Here is a 25838-nt window from a genome sequence, read left to right as displayed (position 1 = left end):
TAACCAAAGTCTAAAAACCACTAAATCCACCAAAAACCACCAGCCCAAAACCTATACACCGCTAATTACTATTGGGCAGGTGCCCATATATTGCCTTTAAATTACTAAAAAATAATTAAATTATGATTATATAATGATTAAAGCACGTTGAGCTGCAACGTTTGCAGGAAAAGCGCTATACAAATAAAAGTTGTTATTATTATCTCCTGCCCCTAAACGGTATGTCTGTTGACAATGATGTTTGTAAAACATAAAACATAAAATAATAAAACCTGCACATTGTATGTAGCTACTAGGGTGTGTGTTTTAACTTCAGGCACTGACATTTTAATACCGCCTAAATGCTATTTATCCAGCCCAACCACCCAAATGCTTTTTTTCCAGCCCACCAGTGTGATCAAACCTGTGATCAAACCCATTCGGTGGGAACCCGCCCCATCTGGCAACCCTGAACGTCACCACCTGTCATCACAACGGCCGCGCCCCATTAAATTAATGATATGTAATGTGTTAATATATTATCAAACATTTGCATTTGATTAAAAATATGATCGTACTATATATTTTATTCTTATTATATTATTGCTTTTTTAAATCTAAGAACTACCTTTTTAGAAACATTAATCAGTTCGTGCCAGGAACTAACGCGATCGGAAGAGGTGACTACCCGAGACATATAGCAAACGGACCAAAACATTAGAAAGGTTCCGTCGTATTGTTTTTAACAGGCGCACTAGCAGTCATTTGTCTTCTGTTTAGTTGTACACGTCCAGAATGTCTGGTGATGAAGAGGACTACATGTCTGATGCCTTTCTTAATAAAATGTAAGCTTTTACAGTTACCTAGTAGATGATAGCAGAGCAGCAGCGTTGTTTTGACTGATGAATGATGCATGCCAGTCTGTCCACAGTGTTACAAGACCGCAGCCAACACATTGTTTTGCCTAGAAAATGGCCTTTACTTCTCACACATGCGATTGTGATGTCAATACAAGACCAAACAATGTTTTTGTTATTTTTGTATAATCAGCCAAGAATAGGCGATGTACGATCACGATGTAATGCGTTTGTAAATACTAAGACCACTGTAATGACAAAAAGAATGTTTGGCACACACATCGATTCGCAGGTTGTCTCTGAAGTTCGTTGTCTCTTAAGTTCGTTGGCCAAATCATGTGCTAGTGCCACCAATTGAAAAAGTGGGGAAAAGCTTAGTCTGGAGCCCTGAAGCTGGCTACTGTCAATGGTACCAACATGGTTTTAAGGCTTTTTCCCAGCCCAATAGGAACACCTTATTCCACTAATCAGTTACTTCAGTGTGTTGATACTGGGCTAGGACAAAAGGCTGCACACTCCATGGATCTCTCCCCCCCACATAGCCTACTTGAATAACACAGGGCTAGTACTAGTGGAGTATTGTTGACAGCCTCTGTCACATTTAGGTAGCTGTGTAACTAAAGTGCGATAACGTGACATTCAGATTCCACATTTCTATCTGCCTCCTCCTAAACATCTCGTCACATAATAAATAGTACAGTAATTGTGAGATTTATCTTAATTGCAGTTGTGTAGTTGTGTTCCATAAACCGTTGTACAACTCTTTTTTAATGTCTCTGGCAGACCAGACGTGAAGCCTGGTATAAGGATGGTGAAACGGGTGAAAGAAGCCATGAGAAAGGAGGTACTACACAAGGAGAAAAATCTTAAGAATCGCCAGAAGACCCTCAAGGAGCAAGAGCAGGAGAGCCGAGAAGCAGTTATGCATAACTCCATCAGCCATGAGAACAAGGGATTTGCACTTTTACAGAAGATGGGTTACAAGGCTGGACAAGGCCTTGGAAAGGCGGGTGAGTCGTCTCAAGAGACGGAGTTGATATGATGTGCTGGTCTTTTTATATTTCATAGGTATTTATTGTCATCTTCATTACCTTATACAGGTGCAGGAAGAGTTGAACCTATTCCACTGAATATCAAAACAGGTGGGTGTGTGTGTGCATCTCAAGTATCTCTTTGAAGAAACATGCTATTATTACCTTATCTCTCAAACGGTTATTCCCATGGTTGTTAACAGTCTGGTATTGTATGTGTTATTCAGATCGAGGGGGCATCGGAATGGAAGAAGTCAAGAAAAGGAAAGCGGTCGAGGAACTTGAACATCGTCGCCTGAAGGTCCGGGCCAAACAACAGAACGAGAAACAGTCGCTAGAGAATTTTAGGTAAAGTGTAGCAGCAAAACAATAGATCTCACAAAGTGAGTTTTTTTTGTGTAGTAGTTCAATATATAAACAAGTTGTGTATTTTATTTGTGTTTCATTTGATGCATTTATGTGTTGTTTATTTCAGGACCAGGGTGAGGACAGAAAGGGAGGAGAGGAAGACTGAGGGAGACCTGAGGAGGAGTGAGAGAGCCTGTGAGCAGCTCGACAGTCAGAAGGTTAGAGAACAGACATACTAACTGTGTGGCCTTAAAACACATTCATTTAATCATTAAAATCATAAAGTCATTTAATCGATCTTTATCATCCAACATCAACCCGAAAGACACACAGAATTGTATTACGTCATATATTCCAATACTGAATCTCATTATTTCAACTACAGGGCATCACTGTTCCCAGGGAGGACTGGTACTGGCCTAAAGCGGATGCTGATGAGGAGGAGGATATTAACAAAGAGGAGAATAATGATGATGATAAGGAGGAGGAGGAGGAAGAGGAGGAGGATGAGGAGGAGGATGAGACAGTCAAATTAACTGTTAGTATGTTTCATTTAAATGTTGGAAAAGAGAAGTTAGATTTGTATGAACCAGTTGAATCAGTGTTTCCTCTATATGCAGAATGAATTTTCTCCGCCACTAATTAATTCAGTTATTATGACCGGAGAACAGAAAAAATGCAGATTGAAGCTAGATTTAGGCCGCCTCCAGACCTACATTTCGTTACGATTTAGTGTGTAGTAAGTTACAAAATGTTACAATGTTGCAATTAACCTCGTCCTTTGTGACTGAGACTGAATCGCTCTCAACAGGCGCGCGGCGCGAGGCGACGCGCTTGCAAAACAGTTTTGTGATTGGTCCGAATTTCGTGGGACATTTGGATTTCAGGAAATCCCTCTCCTCACTCTCTCTCTTAGCCCGTCGCCCGTCCCTTTAATCCCGTATCCTAATCGAAAATGCAACATCATCAGCGACGACTGTGGGTTATTGCATTTACTGCTGTTCTCTGGTTCATGTTCTTATACCAGGGCTCAGTATAGAGTATTTTAGATGAACATTCGTAATATAGTCTGATGTTCATGGTCAACTAAATCAGCCTATTTTGTGAAACAAATAATGTTCCCGCTAATGGGCTAACCGAGCAGCCTCGCACCTAACGCTAGCTTCGAACTATTCATAGCAATATGCGCGGGGCAAAAATAATCTATTGCCTCTAAAATCATCACGAACAGAACGGCGGAGGTACGGGTAAGCAGGGCTCATGTTCTGTCATCAAAGGTAAGAGTTTGTTTTCTTTAACTCAGCTGATGCATTACCTTGCTGTTGGTTGTTTACCGAATGCTCCATCTGACTGTCACACTAATTTTACTTGTGTAAACAGTAACGTTAGCCGGTTTTTACGTCTTTGTTTAGAGCGCCAGTGCGCGTTTTATGCGCGTGCACGCGGGAAAAAATGTACGCGGGTTCCGCGCGCATAAACTGAACACACCGCCACTAATGTGAAAAATCCTAGAGGAAACACTGGTTGAATCTAATCTCAGATTCATCTTAATTTGTGATACAGAGCAGGTATCATTACGAATTTCTTTGATATTCAGATTAATACACGGTGCTTGAGTTTATCTTTAGAATTGGAACATGTTTATAATACAGATTACTTCACCTTGTTTTGTTTTGATCTCTAGTCATTGGACAAGCTGCAAATTCTGACATCATATTTAAGAGGCGTGCATTTTTACTGCATATGGTGCGGAACCACTTACAATGGTAAGAATGTTAACCACTTTTAACATTGATGCTACTCAATGGACTACTTGTTCCAGTTGTAATTGTCTCTGTTACTCTTTGTATCCACTGTCTTTGTCTCCTACAGATGAGGAGGACTTGTGTTCAAATTGCCCAGGGGATACAGCAGTCGACCATGACGACTGAGCATTGCAAAATAATCATTAGAGAAGACTGCCATCATGCAAGCTGACATGATGAAAACATGGAAGCATTTATAACTAGTCATGTAATAATTAGAATGGAAACCATGTTGTATGCACAGTATTTTGTTTGGTGCGTGTATTATTTATCGTTTTGACAAGATAAAAGAGTTTCTCTTTCTTACCAATTATGCTACACATTTTTATGTTGAAAAAATACTGCCTCTTTCATAATTGGAAAGCAATTAATTAAAGTGTTCTTTTTAAAATCTGGACATGTTTTTGTATGGATGATATAAACATGTCAGTGATCTGTTATGTTTTTTTTCTTATTATTTGCTTATTAATAAAAAGGATGGTCACTTACAGTTTGGTAAAAGGTCACCAGAGGTCTGGGAAAAGGTCTTCTGGACAGATAAGATGCATATTGTCTTGTGGAAAGTTTGGAGAAAAAATGATCTGCCCAAGATTTACAGCATACCCCTTCTGTGAAACATGATGGTTGGGGTGTTAATGATAGGACATGTATAGCTAACTTAACTTAATTGATAATGAAACTGCTAATGGCAGAAGTCACATTATTAATTGCATTGTATTCTGAAGTGTACAGAAACATATTGTCTGTCATCTTGTCAAGTACAAGCAAATGCCTCCACTCCAAATTCATTGGATGGTGCTTCCTCATACAGTAAGACAATGGCCCAAAACATACTGCCATAGCAACTAGGGAGTTTTTCAGGGCCAAAAGTGTTCACCTAAAAGGCTGACTTGTTCCTATAGCAACACAGCTCTTAAGGCTGACTCGTTCCCATAGCAACACAAGTCACATTAACACTCTTAAGTCAAGCCAGGCAGGGGGGAAGGTGGCTAACTTTCTAACCTCAAAATAAGTGTCTTAATTTGTATGCAACAGGCAGTCTTAATTGGTACCTATATTCACTGGTCTATCCTGAGAATATAAAACTAGTCTAAGGTTTAGACCAGTCTTAATCTATGTTTATTCAACTGGCCTCTGGTCAGATTGTCCCTTTAAGAAAGGGTGGGAGGGACGCTTGCTTATTGCGTGAGCTATGACATATCCTGAGAGTCCTCAGGAAAGTCCACATCGGACAGGAGATGCTGGTGACCTTCTACCGCTGCGCAGTGGAGAGCATCCTCACCTACTGCATCTGCATCTGGTTCTCCAGCTGCACAGCCGCAGAGAGGAATGCGCTACAGAGAGTCGTGAGATCGGCCCAGAAGATCACCGGCGCCCCCCTCCCCTCTCTGGAAGAGCTGTACAACACACGCTGCCTCAGGAAGGCCTCCAAGATCTCCAGAGACCCATCCCACCCTGGGTACGAACACTTTGCTCGGCTGCCCTCGAACAGGCGGTTCAAGACCATGTTCGCAAGGACAAACAGACTGAAGCTCAGCTTCTACCCAGGGCCATTGAACACAGCAAAGACCTAGGTTCTAGGCCCTGGACAATCTAGACAAATTGATGGCAGCTACTAGATTGAAATCAAGTGTAATACTGAAACACAACTGTGTACATTTCAAACCTGCAAACTGCGACACTTTAAATGAATGTACACTATATGCAATATGACAACCCTAGGGTACATAAGGTTCAGAGAATAGGAAATGTTAGAATAGGTATAGCATAGCATAGAGTACAGCACAGTGTTTTATTTGTATAGTATAGTATAGTGGATAGTGTACATAGCCTTTATGTATGTAAACCAGCTCTTTTCCCTTCTTGTTTTTAGTTGGGTTTTTTCTAGCACCAGGGGAGCCCCCCCTCCCAAATTTCGTTGTTTGGTACCTGTACTATATCAATGACAATAAAGACCATTCATTCATTCATTCATATCACAGTGGTTGGGGAAACTGAAACTTATCAACGGGTGCGTTCGTAAATTCGCTGTGGAATCTGATCAGCACTCATGGAATGCCTCTTGTCCAATCAAATTACTTGGTTCCTTTATGACGTTGAACCCGGTGTGCGCTCCGGCGCTCTCAGAGCGAATTTATGAACGCAACCAACATGTGACAGAAACAGGAAAACGAAAGTAGCTTCTTCGGCATGACTTGACCACCGAATCGTAAGTATTCACGCTGCTCCCTCACCGACATTTTCCTGCGTACATACTGTAAGAATGTATTGATGGAATGCCACATTTTCCTGCGTACATACTGTAAGAATGTATTGATGGAATGGCGTTTTAATTCCCTGTTTTTATCTACAGATTTGGCCGTTTATTTATTTCCAATGGAGTCTTCTGTTAACTACATCGCAAAACTATACGAATATGCACAAAGTTCACGTTCAGAAGTCAAGTTCGAGGACGTTTGTACAGATGGTCCGGATCATATTAAAACGTATAACTGAGGCGGTGTGTGTGTGTGTGTGTGTGTGTGTGTGTGTGTGTGTGTGTGTGTGTGTGTGTGTGTGTGTGTGTGTGTGTGTGTGTGTGTGTGTGTGTGTGTGTGTCTGTGTCTGTGTCTGTGTCTGTGTGTATCAGTGGCGGCTGGCCTTATAGCATATAAAGTCATCTATAGCCAATTTATCCGCTTGTTAAGTCGTGACGTGTTTCCGGGTCCAACGTTGGCTGAGGCGCTGTCTTCGAAATGCAGAAATAATAATAATAATTAATTATATTTATATAGCGCTTTTCCGAGGCTCAAATACCCTGACAATATGGAGAAAACGGGAAAGTGCTGTGTCCCTTGTTGTATGAATAGATCCGAGTCTAAAAAATGATTAAACTGTCATTCTACCGCTGTAGTTCACAGGTATTCTGGTGCGGGGAATTTCTGGTTTGGACTCGGAAATGGCTAAACATCACTTTTGACGTCAGACTTAACAAGCGGATAGAGGGCGCCGCCCCCACCTTCCAACGCAGCCCCACTTCCTAGTTGCTACTTGTAAAATATTTTTTTTAAATAAACATTGTTTATTCATAAAATGCGGCTGATATTCTGTCGGCGCCTATCAGCATTCATTAAAAAATCCTCCAATACAATAAACATTTTATCTGTGTGTGTGTAAAATTCACTGTGAAAATACATAGGGGAGGACTCCGGGACGCCGGCCGAATGGCAGTCTATGGCAGTCCAAATACTTTTGGCTTACACGTGAGCTGTAGCAGCGCTCCAATTGGCTGTCTCCTATTTCTCGGTCCGAGCATGCGCAGATTATAGGCTTACCTAGGCTGCAGCCTAGGGCCACTACCACTAGGGGTAGTAAAAAATAAAAAAATGCGTGAGACTTGAGAGCCCTGAATATCCGGTTGTTAAGTCAGACGTCAAACATGACGTTTTGCAATTTCCGGGTCTAAACCAGAAATTCTCCCCACCAGAATACCAGTGTACTACAGCGGTAGAATGACAGTTTAATCGTTTTTTAGACTCGGATCTATCAACAAGGGACACAGCACTTTCCCGTTTTCCCCATATTGTCAGGGTATTTGAGCCTCGGAAAAGCGCTATATAAATATTATTAATTATTATTATTATTGCGGCATTTCGAATTATATATTAAAATAATTAAGTTATATATATATTCTCATGCTAAAATCGACTGTAAATCCAGATTTTAAAGTTAATTAATTTAATTAATTAATTTAATTTTTTAATTTAATTTTGCCATTTAGCAGACGCTTTTATCCAAAGCGACTTACAATTACGAATTAATTGATACGTAATTGTAATTGATCAATTACGACTATAAAGTTGATATTCTTCCCCGTGGAGCATGCCCCCATAACCTGTGCCCCACCCAAAAATGTTATCACCAGCCGCCACTGGTGTGTATGTGTGTCCACATTTGATCTATAAAGTGTTCAGCATGTATTTACCGTTTTATTCCCAGCTTCACCCTCAGAGCTGTGGTGAATGGCCAGGCACACCCCAATGGAATTGGCAAGAACAAAAAGGAAGCCAAACAAAACGCCGCAAAACATGCTGTGAATGGCATAATGAATATTAAAGAGCGAAAGGATTTGGTAAGCAAGGCTGATTTCTTTATTTGATGGCTGTTTGTCTAATACACTGATGGTAGCCTAGAATACTAACTACTTTATGTTCAAGGCATCAGAGTGTGTGATGTGTATTATAGAAGAGTAGAGAAATACATCATATGATTTGATGATAATAATAATAATAATAATAATAATAATAATAACAGTTATCTGTATAGCACTTTTCCTGCAAATGTTACAGCTCAAAGTGCTTTAAACATTATATAATCATCATTTAATTATTACCGGTAAGTCATTTAAAGACACTATTAAAAAGATGGGTTTTTAGTCTTGACTTTAACATATTTTGATGACCTGGATAATGTTTCAACAGACAATTTTGACAAGTGAACATGTCAATCGTCCTCCACCTCCATCACCGCCGAGATTCACTCAAGCTAACTTTGTGTGTTGGCTCAACGAACACAGTCATAAGAACAGGGTGACGATAACGGCTTCTGAGAATACACAAATGGGACCGAACAATACTACCCAGTGAGCCTCCAAATGATACTCACTTCATTTCTGTTGTAAAGTTACAAATGGCTCACAATCACAAACAACTGTTTTTGAATTCTCTGTTAGGTGCTGTAGGTATGTTGTGAATGATGTAGCATACCCAGAGGCCTACGGGAAAAATAAAAAAGAGGCAAAGGAGGAAGCGGCAAAGCTTGTCTATCTAGAGCTTCATCAAGGTCAAACTACAGAGGTAAGGGATACTGCATTATATTTATTTGTATCATTATTTATATCCTCATATCATACTTCCCCGCTATCTATATACCCCCCTGTGAATAGGCCATATAGTGTATATAGCCTAAGCATATAAGTTTACATAGATAGATACATTCTCAGATTCCTACCGATCACTTATCCCCCTATTTATATCCCCCCTATTTATGTCTCATTCTTGTTTTTTATTATCTTAGGACTGTGTTTGTTTGTTAGCACCTAGGGCTTGCATTTTAAATTCCGTTGTACCTGTTACAATGACAATAAAGATTGTTCATTCATTCATATCCATGATGGTACACACACTATATAAAACAGATGAACGGATGATGTCAGAGAACTTGTAAAATCATTGTGTCATGTAATTTTCAAGCCTGGAGATGAAATCCGCAATGGTGCTGCAGCTAAGGAAGAGTTGAGTCAAAATGTCACAGCCCTCTGGTATGTCAAACATATTCATTTTTATTATTATTTCATCATGACATCTGCAGTGTAACCAAGTTAGTAGCTGCCTGTATTTACAGTAGTCGATAGTGATTTTATATTTTTCCCTCCTAGTGAGAAAGTTGAACACTTGAACATGAACACCAAACCAGAACAACACAGATTTACAGAGGCAAACTTTATAGGCATCCTCAACCATTACTGTCAAAAAACCAGACAGTTCCTTGACTTCAAACTAGTGGAACGGCATGGGCCATCACACAACCCTCAGTAAGTGTGTTACTACACTTTATGTGATGAGAAACAATAATAATAATAATAATAATAATAATAATAATAATAATAATACATTAGACTCACTCTAACACTTCACAAACTGAAAAGATCGAGTAGTAATAAAATAAAGTTTAAAAAGTAACGAAATAAATAAATAAAAGAAAGTACAATTAGAGGGAATCCATATTGTAATGTAAGTTAGCAAGAACATGGTCATTTTGTCCACAGATTTCTGTATAAAGTCGTTGTTGGTAACAGAGAATACCCAGGAAGTGAGGGTAAAACAGCTAAGGAGGGCAAGCAGATTGCAGCCCAGCTGGCCTGGTCTGCTCTTCAAGAACAGTCAGACTGGAACAGTCAGGTATTAACTATTATCTACCCCAGTCTTTTCTAACAAGCATATGATATGATATGATATGATATGTCCATACCTGACGTTAGAATTATAAGGTTCTATCTCCATTTTTTTTTACATAATCTGATCCATTAGGTGTTTATTAATGCCTGTCTGGTGTTATTTTTAAAACGTTTACATTTTTTTGTTAGTAATTAATAAAATACAAAGGTTCCATCTCACAAAACATAATGGAATGTAAAAGCTTTGACGCTCAATATCTCTGAACTACCCTAAACGGAGATAGAACCGTATAATTCTAAGCTCACGCATAATGACTTATAAGACTTATATCTTTATAAACATTCGTACATTCATTCACACATTCATTGTGCAAGAAAAATCATGTTTTTACACTGTTCTTACTATATCTACTTGATTGAATTGAGGCCATAGTTTCTAATGTTTCTTTTCCACCTAAACTCAGAGATTAAGCAGATAATGTGGTCTGCAGGTGTCTTGCAGGTCAACGGTTTCTGAAGATGGAGCCTCCTCCCTACCCTCAAGTTCATGGTAGGGTATGATACAACACTGCTGTAGTACAGAGTCAGGTTCATGGTAGGGTATGATACAACACTGCTGTAGTATGAGTCAGGTTCATGGTAGGGTATGATACAACACTGCTGTAGTATGAGTCAGGTTCATGGTAGGGTATGATACAACACTGCTGTAGTATGAGTCAGGTTCATGGTAGGGTATGATACAACACTGCTGTAGTATGAGTCAGGTTCATGGTAGGGTATGATACAACACCGCTGTAGTATGAGTCAGGTTCATGGTAGGGTATGATACAACACTGCTATAGCTATAGTAAAGCCAGGGTGAAAACTTTGAAAGCTCTGAACTGATTGACTTCCTCCCTCTTAACTCTTTCTCAGCGAGTCCCATGTTACAACATGGTCACAAAGTACCGTTCCAACTACAAGTGACTCTGTTATGTTAACTGATTCATCTAATGTGAGCTTCCCTAAGGTAATTATTATTCTATCTTTGTAATCTTATCATCTTTGTAACAGCAGTTGTGTTATATGAACTCTGAATTAGTAGTTGATTGATTAACATGTTTGTTAACATGAAAACATTTAAGTTATGTGAGATATTCTTCCAAAAGAATACTGTATGGGCCCAAACGACGGTTGTATGTTTTGTTGTTGTTCCTATAAGCCCGAGCCCAGTCCTGGGGACGTGAAGCCTAGAAGGAAGTAAGTACTCAAGGTTCTTGCAATTTACATTTTACATTAACCTGTTAAAGATGCTGTATAATTAGCCTAAAACGCCTATCCAAGGTATACCCAAAGTAAATAGTTATAGTGAAACTTTGGCTATAGTGAAACTGTGAACTGAAACTGAAAAGGATTTGTGGAAGATGATGCATGTTCGACACGTAATTTTAAATCCAGTCCAGGAATCCGTGTAACGCATGACTACCTACGTAAACATAAGAAGCGTGTACAGGGCAAGACAATTTGCATGAGCGCAATAGTGCTAGGATCCTTAACAGGCTACACATGTACCGGTATATTTAAATAAACTATGTTAATATCTATAAATTTCTGTCTTAAGAATTGCAGCTAATTTCCAAATGGCGCCAAACAACAGCAAAGAGGTAATGGTAATAATGCTTTATTAATCTCTGAGAAGTATTTGGATGAGAATATCCTTGTAATTCATTCCATTTTCTTTTGTTTTTCTCTAAGGATGGTGTCATTCCTGATTTAAAAAACAAGAATTTAGGAGGGTTGTCGATTGAAAGGGTATCCAATCCATCTGTCGTTTCAAGGTATGTTATCACTAGGTGTAAATCATCTAGGTGTAATTGCAGTATACAGAGTGGATTGTCCGACAAAGACACCTAGACTTAGATTTAGTAATCTAAAAATTAATTAGACCCCTATACTTTATTTTATTTATTTTTAGTTTCTTTTTATTATTACTACTCAATCTGTTCAGTTTGTAAAGCGTCTTTGAGTGTCTAGAAAAGCGCTATATAAGTCTAATGTATTATTATTATTATTATTATTATTATTATTATTATTATTATGAACACTTTCGTTTAACAATGACAACCAGGATGATGCCATTTAATTGTCAATGCTGATACAATATCAAAGAAAATATCATTGCTTGTGGTAAAGTTTGGCAATGTTGGTGGATATGACTTATGTTTTTTCCTTAGATTTTCATCAGAATTTCACTCAATAGTGCCTATTGGCAAAGGAGGATTTGGCCATGTTTACAAGGCAATACGAAAACTTGAGCAAAAGTATTTTGCTGTGAAGATAGTGCGAAGCAAAGAGTAAGTAACTGATGTTTTATTGAGTACAGAGCTACACATTATGTTAAGTTATGCACGTTGTGTAATGAAGTAATAATTTACCTTGTATTGTGTAGTGTATTGCAGTGTTTTTCAACCTTTTTTGTGCCACGGCACATTTCTTACCTTGAAAAAATCCTCATCTCAATCTCAAATGTTACAAAATGATACATAGTAGCCTATCATATACTTAACATTATAAGAACTTGTCGTTATACTCACTCAGTGCGAAGCCTGGCCCTGTATGTTGGCCATGTATGCGAGCCTTGCGCACAATTTGTCACTTGCAAGCAGCTTTGCGTCATCACACTTCTCATCAGTTAAAAGGTTTTCAGCTCCTCCCGTAACTCAAATACGCGGGCCGGCACTTTTCCGCGGGACAATCATCGGACCGCCGTATGGAGCAATAACGTCTTATGCTCCACTCCCATCTCTTCACATAATGCTGCAAATAAGCGGCTTTTCAGAGGTCTTGTATTTACAAAGTTTACCATACGAACAACAGCATTCAACACATCAGATATCTCCGCTGGGAAGTCTCGGCAACATAGCTGCTGCTCCATCAGTGCAGACACTTACGCTCCGTGCACACCAGGGACCGTGACCCACCGTTCTGGCGCAACCTGGTAGGATGGGCTTGACGTACTTCAACGTGCGATGCAGATGCAAAGCTCTACTTGTGTTGCTAGCGAAGTTTCCCACAGAAGTGGGGAAAAAAACGTCAGATAAGACTTGATACATAACTATGAGGTGAAGAAGCACTACATGGTGCTGTCACGGGGGCAATAGGAAAGATAGACACTGATTGATCTAGCTCAGGGGTCGGCAACCTATGGCACGCGTGCCAGCAGTGGCACGCGACAGCTTAAACAGTGGCACGCGACAGGTAATCAATACGTTTTTTTTAAAATGTTGGCCGCGTTCGTAAATTCGCGCACACTGGGTTCAATGTCACAATGGGACCAAGTAGGATCAGGCCCGTGAATGAGTTCTCTCTTGCCCGCGGGATGATATTTAATTACTATTAAAACCGGCCCGCAGTATTATGTGCCCGCAGCACCATAATACTACAAGTCCCAAGATGCATTGGCACGTACCGAGTGCCCGCGAGCGAGCGCGACCCCGCGTCTTCTCTTCACTTCAGTACTCGTCATGAGCAGCAGCAGCACAGTCACAGTGGAGGCCGAAACATCGCCGTCAATTCCCGAGTGTTCCCGAGTGTTCCCGAGTACAGTTTGCTGACAAACTCGGCATACTTGCTGCCGAATTCAGGCGGAGATTTTCCGACTTTGAAGCCCAAAAAAGCAGGCTTCAACTGCTCAGCAATCCATTTGCAGTTGACGTGGAAAGTGCACCAGCAAATCTCCAAATGGCGCTGATTGAGCTCCAGTGTAATGACACATTGAAGGCAAAATATGAGTCCGTGGCGCTGCTGAGTTTGCTCGTTTCATCCCCGACACAATGCCTGAGCTGCGCACCCAAGTTGCTCGCACGCCGTCTATGTTTGGCAGCACATACGTGTGTGAACTACTGTTTTCGTTGATGAAACTAAACAAAACATCACATAGGAGTCGTCTTAGTGATGAACATCTGAACTCAATCCTGAGGATTTCCTCAGCTCAGAGCCTGACCCCAAACATTAATGAACTTGTACTCAAGATGAGACACCAAGTATCGGGCTCAGCCTCAGACAAGTGAGCAGAAAGGACTTGGACTTGATATTTCTTTGAAGGGAATTATTATTATTTTCTCCAGTTGAATGGACCCAGGGACATGTTGCCTAAGAAATTAATGCAACTGTTTTGCACTTTTGCAAGTTTGCACTAACTTTTCTAATTTTATTATAGAAGACAGTCATTGGTGAGGATCGGAGCAGCACACTGATTTGTTTTTAATGCATGCTGTTTCATTTTTGCATTTATCTTGCCATTGAGCTTTGAATGAAAATTACATTTAGCTGTTTACCTGTAAAAAAAAAAAAAAAAAAAACGTTTTCAATTTATTACTGAAAGAGTCTTGAGAAAATATTGCAACTGATTTTATTTATGTTTTACTTAATTTAATGTAATGATTAATGTTAAGTGCAATATAGGCTGTGTTATTGGTATTGGTTCAATATGTGCAATAATTGCGAGTTTTAATAAACATTGAACCAGCCCGGCCCTCCACTTGTACCATTTTAAAATGTTGGCCCTATGTGTATTTGACTTTGACATGACTGGACTAGAGGCAGTCTCGGGGACGCTCCGGCGCTCTCAGGGCGAATTTACGAATGCAGCCCTAGTCTCATCCACTCCACGAGAGCCGTATTCTGGCGCCAATTTTCAAAGTAAAATTCTGAATTCGATTCGATACGAGTATCAATATAACTCAAGTCGTTCAAGGATGAAGCAGACAAGGCCGAATCAATAAGACGTGCTGTGTCAAGGTATGGGAAGCAGGCCAGCACCTTTAAAGCATTTGCCACTGCTAAAAATCACGCAACTGAAGCAAGCTTTCGCATTGCTCATTGCATTGCGAAATGTGGAAAGCCATTCACTGATGGAGAATATATTAAGGAGGCTTTCCTCTGTAGCTCAGATGTTTTGTTTGAAGGCTTATCAAACAAAGACACAATAAAATCAAGAATAAAAGACATCCCAGTGTCAGACAGAAGTGTGGAACGAAGAATAGGAGAAATGGCAGAAAACGTGAAAGCGCAGCAGACCGCTGGTTTGAAAGATGCGACGGTGTTTAGCCTCGCACTTGATGAGAGCGTAGATGTGAATGACATGCCACGTCTGGCTGTCATAGCAAGATACTGTGATTCTGCTGTAAGGGAGGAGCTCTGCTGCCTAAAACCAATGCCAGAAACAACAAAAGGTGAGGACATCGCTAAAGTTCTTATCGAGCATTTTGTGGAGCGAGGGATTGACATTAGCAGGATTTTTGTAGTGACAACAGATGGTGCCCCTGCCATGGTCGGGAAACAGAGGGGAGCGGTTGCATTAATTGTGTGCAACTTAAAGTGACCAAGTACCACCCCCAGATAATGGAGTTGAGCAAAGGAAAACAGGGCCAGGGATCACGACATTGATTGTTAGGACTGTTTACATGGCTTTGCATACATAGCTCTTTGCAACCCAAAAAATATATATGTTTGTTGTGGTTGGAATAAAAGAATAAAATGTAAGTAACAACCAAATAATTATATAAATATAAATTATAATTCATACAAGTAAGACCCTTGTATAATCACCCTCCAGTTAGGCCTACTTATTAAAATGATAACCATAGGGAGCGCAGTTAGCAACTTTGGTAGAAATTGAGCGCTCCAATTTGCTTAAAGTTGTGCTACGCATCACAAAGTTTAGTTGTCTTAGATGTTATGTTGGTAATTTTGTTCAAGTTTCAGTTAGTTGACTGTTAGGCCTGTTTATTTAGCATACATGGCTTTGCATACATAGCTCTTTGCTGAAAATTGTTGTTCATGTTGTGGAATAAAATTGCAGATCTGTTGGTCTGTTTGGTTTGGTTTGATGTCGAGTCATAATTAATGTTGATATTGTGGTTGGCACACTGACTAACAAGAAAATTAAAAAATGGCACTTCATATCAAAAAGGTTGCCTACCCCTGATCTAGCTTTTCAAAATCTTTGGAATAACTAACCCAGTCGCTCAGAACAGCAATGGCTAAAGTAGGCTAACTAACTTACAACAACAGACTACAGTGTTGGGCTGGCAGCACCTCCTCTCTCCCTAGAAGGCTAGGGTTAGGCTAGGCTAAAAGAAGCTACTTGTTATAATACAGATACAGATCTATTCTAGTATAGTACATGATAGTAGCCTTTAGCTACGGCGCTAGTTGTTGTGCTAAGTTGATTGATTGACTGTGTTCGCGAATGCTATGCTATGGTATGCTATCATGTGCTGTACTCGTTTTCACTGAATACATCGCGATTTCTTTCAAAGAAGGTAGCAGGTGTGTATGTCCATGTCAAGGAGAAGGTACGATTTGTATGACAGTAGTGTGATTAGGACATAAGTTAAGGATATGAGTGTAGTTGTACTTTAGCCTGTGGAGATGATAGCATTAGCTCCACACGGATTTAACATGAACAGTAGTACATCACAAGATACTTTATGCATATATAAACGGGTTATTTTGATAAACTGGACACATTTTGTGAATATATATGGTTACTTTCTCGCCTGAAAACATATAAAAACGTCATAAAATGACATATTAACACTTGTAGAGCCAAATTACAGATTGTAGCCAATGGCGGCCAAAATTGAGGATTTTACATCTGAGGCGAAAGCTCTGGGCAAGAAACTACTTCCGGTTTACTTCCGGTTGTTTTAACGGATCCAACGCAACGCAAAAGCTGAAGTTTTTTGACTGATTAGCGCACCCTGACGCTTCATGCACACCAGGGACCGTGACCCACCGTTCTGGCGCAACCTGGTGGGATGGGCTTGACGTACGTCACGTGCGATGCAGACGCAACAACACAGCGGTAATATGTCCGGAGGAGATAGCAAAGATGGCGCCGTTAGCATCACAAACACTATGCCATACAAGTTAGCATCAGAGGTAGACTAATATCCTCAACTTATGTCCTAATCACACTACTGTCATACAAGTCGTACCTTCTCCTTGACATGGACATAAACACCTGCTACCTTCTTTGAAAGAAATCGCGATTTATTCAGTGAAAACTAGTACACCATTCAGATAGCATAACAATAGCATAGCATTCGCGGACACAGTCAGTATGTTAACATCAGATATATAAACGGGTTATTCTGATAAACTGGACACATTTTGTGAATATATATGGTTACTTTCTCGCCTGAAAACATATAAAAACTTCATAAAATGACATATTAACACTTGTAGAGCCAAATTAAAGATTTTCGTCAATGGCGGATTTTACATCTGAGGCGAAAGCTCTGGTCAAGAAACTACTTCCGGTTTACTTCTGGTTGTTTTGACGGATCCAACGCAACGCAAAAGCTGAAATATTTTGACTGATTACCGCACCCTGACGGACAAGAAACGCAATGCAGAGCAACGCAACGGATCAACGCAACTGCCCCATTGAGATGAATGACTTCCGGTGCAACGCAATGACCTGGTGTGCATGCAGCTATACTCTGATGTGATCTGAAATATTTCCTCCCCTGTTGTTTTTTTTATGCAATGTCTTGCAAAAAATACATTTTGTGTGATTGTGTCTCCATCCACAAAGCGTGCATTGGCCAAGAGTTGAGCCAAGACTCAAGTTGCAAAGCAAACTGCCCACTGCCACGTATCTTCTTCAAAACAACACTTTCGATGTCTGCAGACATGTCAGCAATGCGTCTGGCAATCGTCTTAATCGAGAGGGGAACTTTGGCAATTTCTTTAATGACATCAGAGCTAAGCATCGTGTTCACATTGGCTTTGCAGTCCAGTAATATGAATGTCTCTTAGGGTGTGTTCTCACTAGAACATTTGCTTCACTTGGAATCAGAGTTTTTGATAAAATTTGCTTTGCTCTGCGTCGTTTAGAGCTGTGAGAACGTGCATTCGCAAGTTGCCTGTTTCTGTAGTCTGTGTCCTTGTTTTGGAGTGACGGGTGTTTTGTTTGCAGATTGTGTTTAAGCTTGCTAGGGACCATGGCATCGTTTGATAGCTGTCCACCACAAAGCACAATGGAGTCGGTGCAGCAGGATCTTTCTTCAAATATTTATCCATCTTTGTTGTTAGCAGTGTCACATAAAAATCAACAACGTCAGATTAAGCTATTAATCGCGCTACCGCCACCTACAGGCCTACCACCTATGCGCAACCATACGAGAGCTGTATGATTTTTTTTTTTTTTTTTGCGCCTTCATTTTTCTGGACCAATTAAGTGGAATTTGATCATTTCACACGGCACATCTGATGATCTCTCACGGCAGCACACTGGTTGAAAAACACTGGTGTATTGAGTGTAAGCGCATTGAGTCACATTTTGTGAGAAATTCGCTATACAAATAAAACTTGATTTGATTTGATTTGTATTAGGGCTGGGACGACGCGTCAACGTAATCGACTACGTCAATACGTAGACTTGCGTAATGTGCGTCGGTGCGTCGCAAATAAACAACATGGCTGCGACCAGTGGAAACATGGAGGAGGCTACTAGCTAATGTTACACAAGCAATGTAGCTCCCCACAGTTTGTATGTCTTGTCTTCTGGTGTTAGTAACGTTAGCTATGTAGCTGGCTAGCTACGGTAGCCTATTGTCATTGTGGTGATCGCACCTACGTTATCTAGCTCGTAGCTCGCATGCTACGTTAGCATCAATTTAGCTAATCATAACATAGCAGCATTTCTAACTGCAATAGCGGCACTGCGCCGACGTGGTGGCGGGGGCGCTGTTTTGCAAATAAGTAAGCTTTCGTTTTTGCTAGTGAAATAGCTGATTGTATGTTGACTGCTCAAGGAGAATACATATTTGAAAGTACAGAATGCCTGAGAGCCTTATATTGCATTATATGATATTACATTTTGAATGGTCATCCGGTGCCTGAATATTGTGTTTTCCTTTACATAAATAATGACATTTCCACCATAAATTGATGCAGAAAGGGCACAAATTGGTGCATATCAATTCACCAGAATGCAAGAAATTAAGTGTTTGATGTTTAAGGACCCCCAGACAGCCCTGCTTCATGGGCCCCCCCGATGTCAAACACCACTGGTACCACCTCCGCCTCATTTTGAGCCAGGAAAAACCCTGATGGCCATGTTGGCATTCAAGTTGGCTAAACATAGCAGTGAGTCTGCCCTGTGTCTGGGGCTGTTTGACAGAGGCAGTTACAGTAGTAGTAGTAGTAGTAGTAGTAGTAGTAGTAGTAGTAGTAGTAGTAGTAGTAGTAGTAGTAGTAGTAGTAGTAGTAGTAGTAGCAGGTCGCCGAATTAAAGGTGTCTGTGTTTAATTGCAGGCCCACAGACAGCCCCCATACATCAGCTGATCATTTAAAGGGGCGGCCGTCTGAGTAATGTGCATGTCACACGCTGCTTTGTTTTATAAGAGCAGCAGCTATTACCCAGAGTGCTTTATAAAGACACTGTTAAACAGAGAGAGACAATACAGACATTATTTTGGTGAAAATTAAGTGATACATTAATCGAACAGTAAAAAAAATAATCGTTAGACTAATCGTTAAATTAGCCGTTAGACTAATCGACTAATAGAAAAAATAATCGCTAGATTAATCGTTAGAAAAATAGTCGTTCGGGACAGCCCTAATTTGTATTAAGCGAAAACTTAAAATAAAACCTAACTTGACTTGACTTTACTCATGGCACAGCAAAGATGATGCTGCAAGTATCAAACAGTAGATCAGACAATAATTAAATCATATTTTTGTTTGTGATTGTTATTTTCTTTTCTTTTTATCAGAAAAGCTCGACGAGAGGTTGGTGCTTTGGCAGACCTTCAGCACCGTAACATTGTGCGTTACTACACGTGCTGGATTGAAGACACAGAGTACAAGTGTGACTCTGCCTCAGACAGTTACAGCGCCTCTCAGTAAACATCACTTTTACTCATTTTGTCGTTCTTATATTCTCAAAAGAGGCAGCTAGCAACACCCAGGGATGACAACTAACAAGAATGTAATGCTCTAAAAATCCATGATTTATCAACAAACGTGTGTGGTTGTGCTGTATAATGCAATGAAAATGTACATACTAGAATTTATAATACATACTATTAGCATAATTTATTTTCCCTTCATTTTGCGTTTGATTATTATAATAATTTGACCCATCAAAACGTTCTGCTGTAAACTGACTGACCGATATGCTGCTAGGTCGAGCAGTGATTCGTCCACCCAGTTCCTCTACATTCAGATGGAGCTGTGTGACAAGAGAACATTGAAGGTGTGGATAGATGAGAGGAATGCCCATCGGGATCCCAAAAGAAGGCAGGAGAGCCTGCACATCACCAAGCAGATGGTTCATGGAGTAGAGTACATCCACTCAAAGAAACTCATCCACAGAGACCTAAAGGTAAACCGGATTGCTTTCGGAATGTACCACAGTCACAGTGATTGAATTTACCCTCAAAGTTTAAAAAGTGGTCTTTAAAGTGGTTTTAAGAAAATGTGACACATTCTAATGCTTTGGTCCTCATGTCGGGATCCGATGTAAGGATCGGACTTTTCTTTAGAAAAGTGTGAATACATTTCCGCGTTGTTGAAAATCAATAACACATCGCTAATCAACCAACACAGCTTGTTGTGTGAGCCTGCTAACAATGTAAAGTAGTGTTATAGTTAACTAGGTAGCAGTGGGGATTACTCACCCAATCCATCTCGTTGCAGTATTTTTGCTTGACTAGCGAGTTTGTGTTGTGATTCTCAACAACGTTGAAACGTAGTTCCGTGTTTCAAAAGAAAAGTCTGAACATTTTGATTGGTTGCCGACATGCGGACCAAATGATCAGACTGTGTCACAAATGTGTCGTGTTTTCATTAGCCTGCTAACATTATGTTTGGGAGTGACGGAGAGGTGAAGATTGGGGACTTCGGGCTGGTGACGACAGAGGATGATGACAACGACGAAAGCCGCCTTGAGAGAACCAAACGCACAGGAACCAATTCTTACATGGCTCCTGAACAGGTAACGTTGTCATAACAAACACTAATCTCTTTCTGTTCACAGTATTATTATTAGCACATAATTTAGCACCATTCTCGATTTTTGCTGCCTGGATACTGTATGTTTTTCAATTCCAACCCCGAAGTCAACAATTGATCAAATTGGTGAATCTATTTGTTTGTGTTCCATTGTGTCACTTTAATCTGCAGCATTTATGTTTCTAAATGTATTTTAATGTGTTTTATCAGAGGAACCAGAGCTCATACGACAGGAAGGTGGATATATTTGCTTTGGGTTTGATCTACTTTGAGCTCCTTTGGAGTCTTTCAACTGGCATGGAAAGAGCAGAGGTGAGTCTGACAAAAGCAGATTTTGATTGAATGTAATAATAATGATAATAATAATAATAATAATAATAATAATAACTTTATTTGTATAGCACTTAACATCAAAGTGCTTTACAATAGGTAAGCAGCAGTTTAAAACAATTTAAAACAACTATTTCAATTTAAAACACACAATTTCGCAGCACAAATACAATAGGTAAAAACAACCGTTTTAAACAATTTAAAAACAACTATTTCAATTTAAAAACACACATAATTACACAGCACAAATACACAGCACAAATACACAGCCTAAAAACAACAATTTTAAACAATTTAAAACAACTATTTCAATTTAAAACACACAATTTCGCAGCACAAATACAATAGGTAAAAACAACCGTTTTAAACAATTTAAAAACAACTATTTCAATTTAAAAACACACATAATTACACAGCACAAATACACAGCCTATGACATGTAGACAACAGAAAACAGGTGGGTCTTTTACTTAGTTTTGAACACTTTCACTGATTCTGTACCCTTTCACCTCATATGAACCTCTCACATATTCATTCATAATCCGAATCAGTAAGTAAGCAATGAATAAGTAGTCATCATTTTTATTTCATAATGATTATCAAATCATCAACATTGACACTTTGCTGTGCATTGATATTTTGTATGTCAAATGGCCCAAATAATGCTCTATACAGTGGGGGAAATAAGTATTGATTTGTACTTTTTTCCTGTTCCATTCCACTTCATAACACTTAACTCTATTTACATATGGACTTTAATGTTTCGATTTTTTGTCTGGATTGTTTGAGTTAATACCAAAGTCTGGTGCAAATTTCACTGAATAGGCTCATTGGAAATACATTTGCTGGACAAAATATTGTTGTGTTCAACTGCAATACGTATTTCCCCCACTGTATATGTGTTGCATGTTGATTGATTGTAAGTCGCTTTGGAATAAGCGTCTGCTAAATGCCAAAAATGTAAATGTAAATGTAATGTTGCAGGTGTGGAAAGACTTAAGAGGGCAGAAGTTCCCCCAGCGGTTTAGTGTGCAGTTCGTCCCGGAGGTACGGCTATTCAGCTCACAGTTTTTCCTCAGATAATAAAACGGAGCACTTGTTTCATGTACTACTGGAGGAAGTTGTATTACCATCTGGTGCTGTTGTGTTTCAGCACAAGCTGATAGAGCTGATGCTGTGTGTGGAGCCAGGGGACCGACCGGAGGCTAAGGACCTGAGGACAGAGCTGGATACTCTACATATGGATCAGGACTAGCTGACTAGCACTGTAAATAACTCTGTTCACAGACTGACAAGCATATTATTTCCAAATGTCAATAATGTGGTCCTCTGTGGCTCAGTTGGTAGAGCATGGCGCTAACAACGCTTAGGTTGTGGGTTCGATTCCCGCTGGGACCATATATACTGAAATGTATGCACTCACTGGGGTTGAACAAGTCGCTTTGGATAGAAGCGTCAGCTAAATGGCATATATATATAAATGTAGGGAATACTGTGTGATGATTATCAGTCATGAGGTACAGTGATTTCCAGATTGTTGATACTGTAAAGAGATTTTGTAGGATGGGGTTTAACTGTCATTATGTGTTTCATAGATGAGAAAATCTGATGTACCCTAAGTGGTTTTGGGTTTGTGTATGTGAATCATGCTGTAATTCACTTCTGTCTTGTCCTGCATAGCTCATTGATGTTATTGCAATGTAATTGTACATCTTAAATGTGTTGCACTTGTATTGTCTGTTCTGTACAGATATCTCTACTTAGATTATTGTTATGGGTAGTGTTAGGTCCATATATATTTGGACTCTGACAGATTTATGGTTATATAATGAATATGGGTTTAAAGTGAGGGTTTAAATTTTTAATTTAAATCACCTGTACCAGAATGATGGGAAGAAAAAAATATTATTGTCTGATCTACTCTTGTTTTGTACTTACTGGGGCGGCTGTGGTGCAGGAGGTAGAGCCGGCGTCTACTGATCGCAAGGTTGGCAGATCGGCAGTTCGAGCCCCGACTGGCCACATGTCGAGGTGTCCTTGGGCATGACACTGAACCCCAAATTGCTCCCAATGAGCGGCTGGCACCTTGCATGGTAGCTTGCCGCCATTGGTGTGTGAATGGGTGAATGAGTGAACGAGAGGCCATTGTTAAGCGTCTTGGAATAAGGCGCTATATAAGTCAGTCCATTTACCATTTTAATGGTATGGAGAAGGCTTGGAGCGGCTCATGATCCTAAACATTTCATGCAATATTTGTTGTTCAACCCCTTGAATAAAAGCTGAAAGTATGCACTTCAATTGCATCTCGATTGTTTCATTTCAAATCCATTGTGGTGGTGTACAGAGCCAAAATTATAGAAATTGTGTCACTGTCCAAATATTTCAGGACCTAAGTGTATATTTTATAGCAATGCTTGTGATACGACTTATTTTGCTCCTAACAATAAAATATACGCTATGATCGATAAAAGGGTATCTGTTCTTTTGAGTGGCCGTTTAAATGCCAACCGTCCCTGGATTTGTTAAACGGAGCTGGTGTATATAGGTATATGTATATGTATATTTTTCTAAACGCAAAAAAAATTGCGTTTAGAAAAATATCCATATACCGGTAGGCCTACTGTAGTCCAGGCCTTAGCCCTCACCAGACGCATGTTTGCTACTTCCGCGGCGCGTGTCTCAAATATCGGGTTTTCTGTTCTACAGGTTTTCGGAGGTGTGCTTATCGAGAAGGTTCTGTACTCGTGTACACACTGATAGATATAACGACCGTTAATGTAGTCTAATTAACGGTCATTTAATAGAACACCTGTGCAGCGGAGTGATATATATATACATGTATATAGTTAAAAGTCCCAGTGCTGTTATACTGTATATCGGCACTCATGGAATGCCTCTTGTCCAATCAAATTACTTGGTCGGAACTAACCAGAATGGGGACATCACATATAAGGCGCAAGATCAGTCAGTGGTGAATCAGAAGTGCTGTGAGTTTGCCCTTCCACAATATCTTCAACGAGATCAACTTCGAGATGTTACGAAGTAACACAAAACAAAGTAAGTAGGCTGCTCCGTCATTTGTTTAATAATAAAATTCATGTAGATCATGAAGAAATTTCATGTAGATCATTTTCATGATGCATGTAGATCATGAAGAAAATAGATACATTTTTTCTTATGTAACGTAACTTTAAATAGTTTAGAGATCGAGGTCGAGCGATAGAAATAGGGGGAGTTGTGGGTCACCTATGCATTTCGGTAATGAAGGTGAAAAAATAAACAAGTATATTTTAAATATCTCAAAGTACGCTACAGTAAGAAATAACATGTATAGCCTCTCTGTATACATACGAAGCAGCTATTTATTCGCTCGAACATTAGATACATTAGTTTCTCTACTTGTCTCTACTTGTTTACACAGTTCTAATCAGTGATGTGAATAATGGCGTTAAAATAAACGGCGTTACTAACGCCGTTATTTTTCCCAGTAACGGGTAATCAAAATAATTACTATTTCCAACAACGCCGTTACCGTTACCGGTAATTCAATGCGGCGCGTTACTACTGAAGCTTCTCATTGTCATCCGACCTCAGTCGCAGCTGCAAAGGTGTTTTTTGTTTGTTTGTTGGTGAGGGGGGAGGGGAGGGGAGGGGCGAGACAACCGCTTAAGTGATCATGATTGGCTATGGTAGAGAACATTTCATGGTAAGCCAACCATAGTTATGGAGGGTGGATGTTACATATAGGCATATGTTAGTAGCCTGTGTTACAGGGACACCTAGGGGTGACCTGATAATGTTGCATGTAAGACCCGGATGTTGTATGTGGGCGTGAGCGGAAGGAACCGCAGTTTAATAAAAGTCATACTGAAACATGGAGTCAGAAGCGGGATCTAAGTAAAAATAAAAATAAAATAAAGACGCTTAAAGAAATAAAACGCCATGGCAAGCAACAGCATCCCCGCGCCCGATGGTATGCGCATGACTGGTGATCTGGTGAAAAACTGGGAAGTCTTCCGTGCAGAGTTTGAGGACTTTTTGCTCGCTACCGGACTGAGCGAGAAGTCGAAGCTGATCAAGGCAGCCACGCTGAGACGGCTGATGGGAGTGAGTGCCGTCATGTGTACACACATAGCCTCACGTTGACGGAGGATGAACAGAAGGACCCAAAAGCGATTATGGACGCTTTGGGGGTTTACTTCAAACCGGCGAGAAACGTCATTTATGAGAGGTACATGTTTGGAAGCTGCAAACAAGATGCTGATGAGCCAATAGACAGTTTTCTGACAAAGCTTAAGGAGAGAGCATCGTCATGCGAATACCGTGCGCTGAAGGACGAGCTGGTTCGTGACAGGCTCGTGCTGGGTGTTGCGAGTGAGGGCACCAGGAGGCGTCTGCTACGCGAACGTGAGTTGACGTTACACACAGCGACTGAAATCTGTAGGCTCGCTGAGCTAACCGAGAGACACATGAGAGTGATGGCCCCGCTAGCACAGACGGACAATGTGAATGCCGCGGACAGGCAGAGTGAGAGGCGCGCACA

The 25838-nt window shown here is 40.1% G+C and overlaps 2 protein-coding genes across 3 annotated transcripts; both read left to right on the top strand.

Annotated features, from left to right (window-relative positions):
* Positions 1 to 695: 695 nt before the first annotated feature.
* On the top strand, positions 696 to 4430 carry gpatch11 (G patch domain containing 11). Of its 2 annotated transcripts, none has more exons than XM_080550593.1 (8): positions 696 to 824; positions 1620 to 1846; positions 1937 to 1978; positions 2095 to 2215; positions 2343 to 2433; positions 2601 to 2753; positions 3900 to 3981; positions 4088 to 4430. In XM_080550593.1, the coding sequence occupies exons 1-8, from the start codon at positions 775 to 777 to the stop codon at positions 4144 to 4146; spliced, it is 825 nt and encodes a 274-aa protein (XP_080406719.1). In that variant the 5' UTR covers positions 696 to 774; the 3' UTR covers positions 4147 to 4430. The 2 variants fall into 2 exon arrangements, with proteins under 2 accessions (XP_080406719.1, XP_080406720.1); XM_080550594.1 differs by having other exon boundaries at positions 787 to 824; positions 1625 to 1846.
* A 1962-nt stretch (positions 4431 to 6392) lies between these two features.
* On the top strand, positions 6393 to 22842 carry eif2ak2 (eukaryotic translation initiation factor 2-alpha kinase 2). The gene is made up of 19 exons (XM_080526472.1): positions 6393 to 6506; positions 7999 to 8131; positions 8481 to 8641; positions 8732 to 8855; positions 9252 to 9319; positions 9437 to 9592; positions 9827 to 9959; positions 10447 to 10505; positions 10871 to 10964; positions 11157 to 11194; positions 11556 to 11598; positions 11690 to 11772; positions 12169 to 12288; positions 19726 to 19854; positions 20138 to 20336; positions 20805 to 20948; positions 21176 to 21277; positions 22280 to 22342; positions 22449 to 22842. The coding sequence occupies exons 1-19, from the start codon at positions 6397 to 6399 to the stop codon at positions 22548 to 22550; spliced, it is 2061 nt and encodes a 686-aa protein (XP_080382598.1). The 5' UTR covers positions 6393 to 6396; the 3' UTR covers positions 22551 to 22842.
* The last annotated feature ends 2996 nt before the right edge of the window (positions 22843 to 25838 follow it).

This window comes from Nansenia antarctica (genome assembly GCF_963989245.1).
Source record: "Nansenia antarctica genome assembly, chromosome: 1".
Classification (NCBI taxonomy): Eukaryota; Metazoa; Chordata; class Actinopteri; order Argentiniformes; family Microstomatidae; genus Nansenia; species Nansenia antarctica.
This window is presented reverse-complemented; position numbering and strand designations above follow the sequence as displayed.

Bases quoted from the DNA above. Each gene is read 5' to 3' on its own strand.
- gpatch11 (XM_080550593.1), top strand. From the start codon at position 775: ATGTCTGGTGATGAAGAGGACTACATGTCTGATGCCTTTCTTAATAAA. The intron at 1,979-2,094 runs GTGGGTGTGTGT...TGTGTTATTCAG, and splicing joins TCCACTGAATATCAAAACAG to ATCGAGGGGGCATCGGAATG. The intron at 2,754-3,899 runs GTTAGTATGTTT...TTTGATCTCTAG, and splicing joins ATGAGACAGTCAAATTAACT to TCATTGGACAAGCTGCAAAT.
- eif2ak2 (XM_080526472.1), top strand. From the start codon at position 6,397: ATGGAGTCTTCTGTTAACTACATCGCAAAACTATACGAATATGCACAA. The intron at 10,965-11,156 runs GTAATTATTATT...TGTTCCTATAAG, and splicing joins CTAATGTGAGCTTCCCTAAG to CCCGAGCCCAGTCCTGGGGA. The intron at 11,195-11,555 runs GTAAGTACTCAA...TTCTGTCTTAAG, and splicing joins GACGTGAAGCCTAGAAGGAA to AATTGCAGCTAATTTCCAAA.